This window comes from Octodon degus, unplaced genomic scaffold (genome assembly GCF_000260255.1).
Source record: "Octodon degus isolate 3935 unplaced genomic scaffold, OctDeg1.0 scaffold00003, whole genome shotgun sequence".
In the NCBI taxonomy this organism is placed as follows: Eukaryota; Metazoa; Chordata; class Mammalia; order Rodentia; family Octodontidae; genus Octodon; species Octodon degus.
The window spans coordinates 22,629,549-22,638,871 of record NW_004524579.1 but is presented as its reverse complement, the minus strand read 5'-3'; the positions used below and the strand labels follow the sequence as shown (position 1 = coordinate 22,638,871).

Genomic DNA, 9,323 nt, shown 5'->3' with positions numbered 1-9,323 from the left:
TCTCTCTCTCTCTCTCTCTCTCTCTCTCTCTCTCTCTCTCTCTCTCTCTCTCTCTCTCTGTACTGAGGATTCAGCCAATGGCTGTGCTTAAACTAGGGAAGCACTTCTACTGAGTTCGGTCTCCAGCCCTTTTTATTTGGTTTGCTAAGTTGCCCAGTTGGCCTTCAACCCATGCTCTTTCTGTCTCTGTTTCTTGAGTAGTGGGATCACAGGCACACACTACTGTACTTAGCTTTTAGATGTCTGCTTCAAAAACCATTACTTGCACTGTACTATATAGTTTTCTAGAAGAAACTGTTGTCCCTACGACATGACTAGTTTTTAAAATTTAACCATAAACACAATGATGTGAAATCGAACATGTAAAGATTCTGCTTTCTGAAACTGGCATGATCTTATTTCCTAAGTGCTTGATTATTATTATTATCAAGCACTGATAATAATTCAAATAATTATTCAAATAATATTTCAAATGAAGGGGGAATATGAAAGTTCACAAACTAAACTGTGAAGAAGAGGCATTTTAATCTAGCAATTACATTTCTGAAAATACACATTCATCAAAAGTTCTCCGTGGACCAGCCTCCTTCATAGATCTCAGTTACCTCATCTGATGTGGCCAGAGTGCTGTCCCTCACTCAGCAACTCCATACTCACCAGCAGCTCCACGGTTGGCTTCTGGTACAGATAGGGAAAAGGCTCTTTGGTCTGCCTCTCCTGGCTTTCGCCTTTTCCGAACACTGGAATTAGAAGAGAGTCATCAGTTCACAGCCTGTATTTCGGCACCTTAGCAATAACTTCCTGCTGGGCTGGGGTTAGTCTGCTTGGTATTTCCCAAGGCCTGGAGTCTCGTAGCTCAAAGTTTCCTTTGCTCAGGGGCCCACCCTGAGTATGGAAATCACCATGGAAATAGGACATTTAACAAAGAATATAGAGTTCAGCTGCTCCATTGATCCTTAAGTAAGAAGCCCTATATTTTTTAGATGAGGAAGCAGTAGCCCAGAGGGATGCTGACTTGCCTGTGCTCCCTGATGTTTCTCTCTTCTACACTACCTGGAGAATTTGTAGGTGCACGAAGAGGGAAATTCAGACACTGTGGCTCCTGACGTGGTGATTTCCTGAGCGCTAGGGTCTGGGACTGAACTTGCCTTTGACTCTCTTCAGTTGGATCCACATTAGGCTATTTGGGATTTGAACTTTTTCTCGCAATCTTTTTATGTACGTCTCTAGATTTTAGGCATTTTAATACCAACTGCTGGTTAAAACAGGACAAGTGATACACATGTAGTTACTTAAACAAGAGTTTTGCATGTCTTTTACATCCTTAAAACTCTTGAAATTACCCACAAACACATTTTAATTATAAATTATGCTATGTAGCATAATTTATTTTCAAAAATGACAGATTTAAGTAGGGCTTTATGCATTGCAAAAGAGCGGGCTCCGGGCTGGGTGCTCTGGTTCCCTCTGGTGGTTAAATGTGAGAATAGCTGGCTGGGCTGGACTGAATTGGCTGCTCCCTGTCTGTCTGCCTTCTACTCCAGTCCCATCCAAGCACCAGAAGGAGTGCTCCAGAGTTATCGCGCTGTCATTTTTGTAAGAGCAGGGGTTTCAAATTCCCGTATGGCTGTGGAATTATAGTATGTAGGCAAAACAAATTAATTTTGGAAACTTAATTTGTTTCCAAATGAAGACTAGGAGGCAGGGAAGAGTCCTCTCGCTCAAAGGCCAGCATTGTGACCTGCTGACTGACCGCTCCTACTGGCTGGCGCTCCCCTCCCCAGCAGCTCTTCTCCTGGCCCTTCCCCTGCTGCCTCTTTTCTATGAGGCTTTATTCCACCTGCTTCCCCCCCTCGCCACTCGTGAGAGGTGGATATTGACCTTTTAAGGCAAGCCGTGCTCTCTTCCACAACGTGGGAGCCAACCAAAAGCCGACTCTTGGGTCCGAGGGGTCCTTGAGGTCACTGCAGTGTCTCTGCCTATGCGTTCCTGTAGCCACTCCACGCTATTGCTCTGTCTTGCCTGACATTCAGTCTGAGTGATAGGAGATGAACTGGAGGGAGAAGTTGCCAGTGCATCTTCTGAGGGGCCACCATGGGAGAGGACTCTAGCCTGGGAGCCAGTTGTAGCCCTTGCGGTGCCTCTGGCCAGCTGTGTGGGTCTGGGTCTGGGGAGTTCTGCTCCCTTCTCAGGTCTGGGGAGGGATTAGGCTGGCTCGCTCTCCTGTCTCTTCACAAGCTGGTCCCACCTGCAGCTGAGGGGGCAGACCCCCCACCCCCAGACTCCTTCCTGTGCACCAGAACCTGACCCCAGCCTCCAAGGCCGAGTTCCTGGCTACCTCACCTGCTCAGCTGTAGCTGCCCTCTGGAGCCTCTGCTGGCCTGTGGGAGTCCCCTTCACACCCTTCTTCTGTATGTGTTCCTACTCACATTGCCTTGGGAGAGAACTATTCATATGCAACTTCCCTGACTGATGGTTTTTGACTTAGTGGCAAGCTGGAATCTCATGAACAGCTCTAAAAGATCCTGCCTTCCATCCAGGCTGCTCCCAAATGAATTAAGAGTCTTTGGGTATGGGATCTGGGTGATTCCCACATGCAACCAAGCTGACACTACCCTCTTTGTTCACCGCCTGTCCCAGCCTGCTCCCCGGCCTTAGGCAGGGTGTGTTCAGATACAAGAAAGCTGTCGCTGTGGCCAGCAGGTAGGCTTGAGAAGAATGCACTTGCCCCTCTGGGTGTTCCCACCTCCCTATGGAGTAGCTACAGGCCATTGGCTTTGTTTTATCAGAGACAAGGACGCAAGGATGCTCTTGTCTCTGATAAAGCGTGAAGCCAGGATGACTGGGAGCAGGACATGCACACCTTTGCTCCTCCTCCGAACAGATGACCACTCGATGTGGAACACACTCCTGCGCCTGGGGAGCACAGCCTCTGTACCCTCCTCTGCCTTCTGGCCCACCGTACGGGGGTTCTCTTCACCACCGCCTAACGGGGAACAAGAAGAGATGGGTCAGTGTCCTACTTGGTCCACACCCCTGAGAGCCAAGCAAAGCCAGAAGCAAACCCACCCCCAGAAGCTGGAAAGGAGAGAACAGTGCAGCCTGATGTTTCAGGAGTGACTGCATGTCACTGTATAAAACACTCAGGTGCTCCCTTTCTCCTACTACTATTTATTCTTCCTTACCCTGCAGGAACTTAACTCCACCATGTCCAGAGGTGGCTGAGCCAGCTGAGGATCCACTGGAGCACACTGTGGGCTGTTCAGAACAAGCTGATCCTGAGCTGATGACGGCCACACCTTGAGTGCTACTTGTAGTAGGGAGTTTGAAAGCCAGATGTATATCAGGGTTTTTTTTTTTTTTTTTTTTTTTTTTTTAAGAGCCTAAGGCTTACTCCAGACCAATGAGGAAGATTAAAGTTCTCAGTGCCTCTGGTTTTTAAAGGATGGCTCTCAGGTGCAGCTTGGGCTTAGCATTATTGTTATATGTTTTTGCTGCTTCCTGTTTGATCCTTGGACCAGCAATAGTCTCCTCTGGGAACTTGTTAGAAATATATAATCTCAGTCTAGCCCAAGACCGATGGAATCAGAAACTATATTTCAACAAGTTTCCCCAGGGGAGCTCTGTGTATATTAAAATCTGACAAGTACCTATCTAGAGAGAACTAAGTATCTTGAATACATTTTGTGTGAGAAACCCTCTTCTGCAGCATATCGTTTTCAATTTCTACACTATGGGGAGGAGATCACCCTTGCCACTCTAAACAAGATTTCTCAAGGTATAGTCTAGGAAGGACAGCAGCATGTCCCCTGTGTGGCTTATTAAAGTGCACACTCTTAGACCCATGCAAGGTTTGTCTATTAAGAGGAGCCTTTGGTGGTCTCTAGGGCATGCTCGTCTAACACTGGCATTCTAGCACACTCTGGAGTCGGAGGTCCAGCAGCTGCCAGGAATAGTGGAAAACACTCCAAGTTTATACTCGCACACTCTCTAGGTTTACTCACTTTGCCTAGCACACAGTACCTGGACTTGGGCCAGGTGGGCACCAAAAGATGAGAATCTGAGTCCAGTATGAGTTCTGTGGAATTCTGCTAGCAGGGGCCATGGCCTCTCAGGGTCCAATTACTTTTCTGCACCTTTCTACTCAGAATCTGGTGCTGTTAGTATAGCTGTATGGTTGTTACTAGGGAGCTAGGTAGGAATACAGAATCTCAGGCTTCCACCCAAACCCACTGATTTTTAACAAGATCTCTTGCTGATTTGTGTGCACATTACAGTTTGCAAAGATTGGCATAGATCACACTGCTTATGTAGAGACAAGTTTAACACAGCTCGGAGTATTATTGGTGGGGCCAACATGCTGAGAGTCTGGGTGGGGGGCACGCATGTGCAATGAAAGAAGTCTTGTCTACTCATTCAGACTGGAAGGGAGGAATGACCCTGTCCGTTCCCTCAGGCTCAGGTGGAAAAGTAGCTACTGCTTTGGAATTCTGTCCATGGACTTGCACTGAGTCACCCAAGGCTGGGAAATGTCTGTGAACTCTGCACTGCAGAGGCTCCTGGAGCTTTAGCTTTCCCTGTGCCGCTCTGCAGAACTGGAGCCAAAGCATGCCCCATCTGCATTCTTCCACAGTGCTCAACCCCAGTACTAGCCAGAGGACTCTGCTGCCGTCTGCCTGGCTGGAAAGGCACTTCTGGGGACCATTACATCTCATTCCTCACATGCCAAGTGCCATTCACCCCAGCTTTCCCCTTGGCAGGGCTGTATTTTGACCTTAGAGTCATAAACTCTGAACTGGATGGAAGCCTCAAGATCACAGTCTCCCTCCTTCATCTGGAGAAATCAACTCACAGAGATACACAGCTTACTAATCATAGCAAACCTAGGAACTGCTTTGGATCTCTTGTCAATCTATGGCTCTTTCCACTGAACTGTACACTGTGAACCTGTTGATTGCATGAAAGAGGCTTATTTATTTATTTAGCATGGGACCTGGTCCTAGATATTGAAGGCCACAGCAAATGCCATTCATCATACTTGGTTAGCTTTGATATATATGAAGAGGGTGCTTTGGTTTAAAGCCTGAAGGAAACATTTATCAGGAACTTCTGGAAATGCAAAAAAGTGAAGTTCCTGGTTGTTAAGATAGCCTAGATTTTTTTCAAGCTGTGATAGCCATAGAAACAGAGGTAGAGAGACCTGGGTGTGCCGATGAGGTCTCAGTGGGGAAGCAGGAGATTTCTGGGCAAGACTGAGCCCATCCATCTGGCAGGGCTGATAGATGGCTGCAGAAGACCAGTGCACCAGCCTCTCTTGTATCGTTCATACCTAGTAGTCCAGATTCTGTGTTATTCGCAGCTCAGGAAAGTGAAGCATGACTATATATTTCTAAGCATCCCTACAGTCAGTGGCCTGCCATGAAAACCAAAAATAAGAATCACCTTTCTCCCATGATCAATGCTGGAAAACTGGGCTACAGATCCATCAGGGAAGGCCGCAGCCCCTCACGCTGTGCTAGTGGAGAGCTGACAATGAGAGATGGGAGCAGATCCCATAAGCAGATTGGAGATAAAATAACCAACTTCCCAAGGCTATGGGAAAATCTTAGAGTGAAGGTGGTAGCATAACAATTTACTACTGGCCTCTGGGACAAATTCTCAAGACTTTCATAAAAGATAAAGCCAATTTTAAGGATATTATGAACATGCCCATCAAATGTTCTAGAAATGAGATATACTGTTGATGTGGTGGGAAAGAAAGAAAACAATAACATTGGCTGGGAACTAGAAGTCACTAATTTTTGCCTGACATTTCACAAGTCATGTAAACTCATGGAGGGTTTCTTCAATTGCAAGCATGCAGCCCTCCTGGGAAGAAATTTCCAGACTCTGTAGGGCTAACCCTACAAACCCAATCTGTAAATGATGGCAGGTATCTCAGAGGGATACCTGCCATTTCTTTCTTGAGTTGTAATAAAATGAGATAATGCTTGCAACATTCTCTGGAAAGTAATTTTGCAGTGCTCACACATCAGGCAGCTCCTTAGGGAGGACGCTTCCATCTGATGGTGCTGGCCCCTCTGCTCCAGGCAGGATGGCTCTTTATCCTTAGGGGACAGACACCTGCTATTTTATACCTACCCAAATTGACTCTCACCCAGCTGAGAGTTAATTATGTGTCTTTGACTGGTGATATTCTTGACAACCAGGATTACATTAATTTCTCTTGACACCCCCAGCACCTATCATGTGTCTGGTATGTTGTAGACACTCAGAAGTTTGTTGAATAAATTAACGAAGGGTGGATTATCCTACAAATTTTAATTTCTGAATGGTGTAACAAACAAAGCCATTGGGTATTCCAAGGTATGAAGTACCTTAAAAAATAAATATCTTATGGTAAATGTTAGATCCTTGGTAAATATTGAAGTAGTGGTAAGGGGCTTTCCTAGGTGGATTCAAGTGCTAACTGAGTTTTGTCTGGTTTTGAAAGCTGCAGGGTGAAGGTTGATTATTTCAAGTATTACTTGGATAAAACAGTGGAAGTCTGTAGATGGTGATAAAGAGTTGGCCATCTGTGACCACCAACCAGGAACCCAGAAGTTCTCTAAGAGTAGCTGGAATAACTCTGTTGATGAGAGAGGAGAAAACAGACTGTTGAAGATAGAGGAGTGGATTGATGATTTGTTTTAGTTACCAGCTATTATATTGGTGAATTCCACCTGCCTGTAAAGCCCTAATCTGCTTGGAGAAGATGGATTGGGCCTTCTGTAGCCCAAGAGCACTGTGCTCACAGCAAGCACTCAGTACTCTCTCATCTCTCACAGTATCAGGCACGCATAGAAACCAGCACTTGTGTGGCGTGGCGCAATCAACAGATGCTGGGCCCAGGAGCTCTGGTTACCATCCCCCCCCCCCCCCCCCCCGCACCTGGATTGCCAAGGGCATTGCTGTCTCGACACAGCTAGGTGTGTTCTGTGATTGCAGCTAAGAAGCTCTGTCCTCATTCTTTAAATAATCTCATTTGCTGCCTTGATCTTTTTTCTACATATTTAAGCATTTATGAAAGCCTAAATTTCTCAGCTTAACCATGTAAATCCCCTCTTAGAAACGTGCCTGCTGTTCCTCTTGACCGTGTTTTTTAAACCAGATAAACTCTTGTCCTTTCTACAAAAAAAAGGGACAAAATAAAATGAAAGATAAAAGCAGCCCTATCCTCGGCCGCCTGTGGGTCTATAGCTTAGTGATTCCCCAGCATGTCTGGCTGGTGTAGGACCTACTGCTTGCCTTTTCCCTAACAAGACTTGTTCAGTGTTGTAGTGCACGCAGCTTTGTGCTGGGGGCCACTCAGGATGATCTCAGGGGCATGGTTCCTGCCTTTGAGGATCGCTGTTGTCCTGTGTTTTAGCAGGCAAGAGTCCAGTGGTGAGTCCTTCCCATTGATTCAGGAACTAAGAGCAGCTCTGAGTCATAAGGATTTGTGCATAGCTTCTTTTCTGGGGGCATCGTGATCCCAAAGGACTCAGGTCCTTTATTGGTTTTTAATGTATAAAAAATGACAACCATTCAAATCATTAGTAGCAAGAATGGATGCTGTCCATATGTCACTCACAAGGTTCAACACATGGAGCATTTGAATCTACTGTGAAGACACATTTGTCATCCCTCTCGCCTTTCTGGGCCCTGAAGCTCTGGCCTGGCAACTGTGGACACACACACACACACACACACACACACACACACACACACACACAGAGGCACTGTCCTAGTTGCAACACCAGAATGTCTTTTCTCTTATGAAATGGAACATTGTATATAATTTGATTTTTTTCTACAACCTGTTTTATATGATTATGCTTTGGCCATAGTTTGGGTCTTTCCTTAAGTGGAAGCTTTGTACCAGGACTTGTAATTTCTAGGGCTACACTCTGTGTGTGTAAATATGTGTGTGTATGTGTATGGGTGCTTGTGGGAGGTACATGGGTGGCCCATGTTTTCTGCAAGGTTGTGTTTTGTTGAAACTTTTAAAGATCATCCTATAAACTATCACAAACCTTGAATGTTGAATTGGAAAAGCTTTTGAGCCTCTCCATTCTGGCCTTCTCATTTTACCTATGGAAACCAAGGCCTAAGATACGGAGTGATTTGGGCATGGTTACGTTGCTGCTGGCAGAGCCAACAGCAGATAGCACATAGGTCTGCTCTGTCTCTTGCTTTGTGGTCTATGATTTATTTTGCTAAGTCTTATAGTAACAGTTCTTTTGTTTTCTTCTATCAATTCAACTCTGTTTTTGAATGCAATGACCTAATTAGATATTATAGAATCCTGTTCTTTTTAACTATGGTTCCCTTAAGGAAAATCCTCAACTCTTCCTGTACTTTTCATATATAACTGGACTGGAAGGTGGGCTGAGAGACAGATGATGTAAAGAGGAAGAGCTGACCCACAGGAGCACCTAGAGATAAATTACTTGGAAATACCAGCTTCTTAATCAATTAGCCAATTATTATTAAAAATGTAGGTTGTGACTCGCTGTAACCCTGAAATAAATGAGATTCCTCCTCCTAGTCAATGCTTCAAACCCTCTTCTCCTTACACAGCTCACTAGTTGGCCGATACACTCTCTCATTCTTCGCTTCTTTTGGTATTTTTGGCTTATCCCACAGGGGAGATATTAATAAGCATAAATGAATTGATAAGTTATTTAACCTCATTATAACCTCATAAATGGGATAAAAGAGAGTCCAAAGGCCAGAGGGTCTTCTTTGCAACCAGGGCAACACCTGATCCATTTTGTCCAGGCTAACTTTTCAGTCTTTTTCCATTGTTAACACCCCACATCTTCAGAATCCCATTGTCTGTTTTTAGTCTCTTTGATTTTGGTCATTCTTCTTTTAATCCTTTATTCAACTGTATCTTTACCTCAGTCTCTTACTCCCTTTGGCCAAGAATATAATGCTCCAACCCCTCCACCTGACTTTCAAGGTGTTTCCACAGCACACTTCGCTTCATCATCCTTGTCCTTGTCCTTCCAACACATGTCCTGCCGTGGCACTATGGCTTTTTCACTGGTTCTTTGTCCTTCCTCTGTCCTTCTTCCTGTCTAAGTCTCATCTACACTTCATTGTTTGATCTGCATTCTACTTCTATAAAGCCATCCTCGACTTATTTGACCATATGGACCAATGCAATTTTTGAATCCCACTGCATTTGTGGGAAGTACTCTGGATGACAGGCTTGAGGTTTAGGCCATAGTGGAATTTTATATTGATAGTTATAATGCACTTGAAAAGTACTCAATAAATATTTTCCAATGTACTGA

The 9,323-nt window shown here is 45.0% G+C and overlaps 1 protein-coding gene across 4 annotated transcripts in view; it reads right to left on the bottom strand.

The window, feature by feature from the left end:
* Slc14a2 (solute carrier family 14 member 2) overlaps positions 1 to 9,323 on the bottom strand; it is a 450,415-nt gene that overhangs the window by 14,293 nt on the left and 426,799 nt on the right. For 3 of the 4 annotated variants that reach the window (XM_023714538.1, XM_004623616.2, XM_023714545.1), the window contains 2 exons: positions 2,864 to 2,986; positions 658 to 740 (listed from right to left, as the gene is read on the bottom strand). In XM_023714538.1, coding sequence (XP_023570306.1) covers positions 658 to 740; positions 2,864 to 2,986 — 206 coding nt within the window. The remainder of the gene's footprint in view (positions 1 to 657; positions 741 to 2,863; positions 2,987 to 9,323) is intronic. The other variant, XM_023714548.1, reaches the window with a different exon arrangement.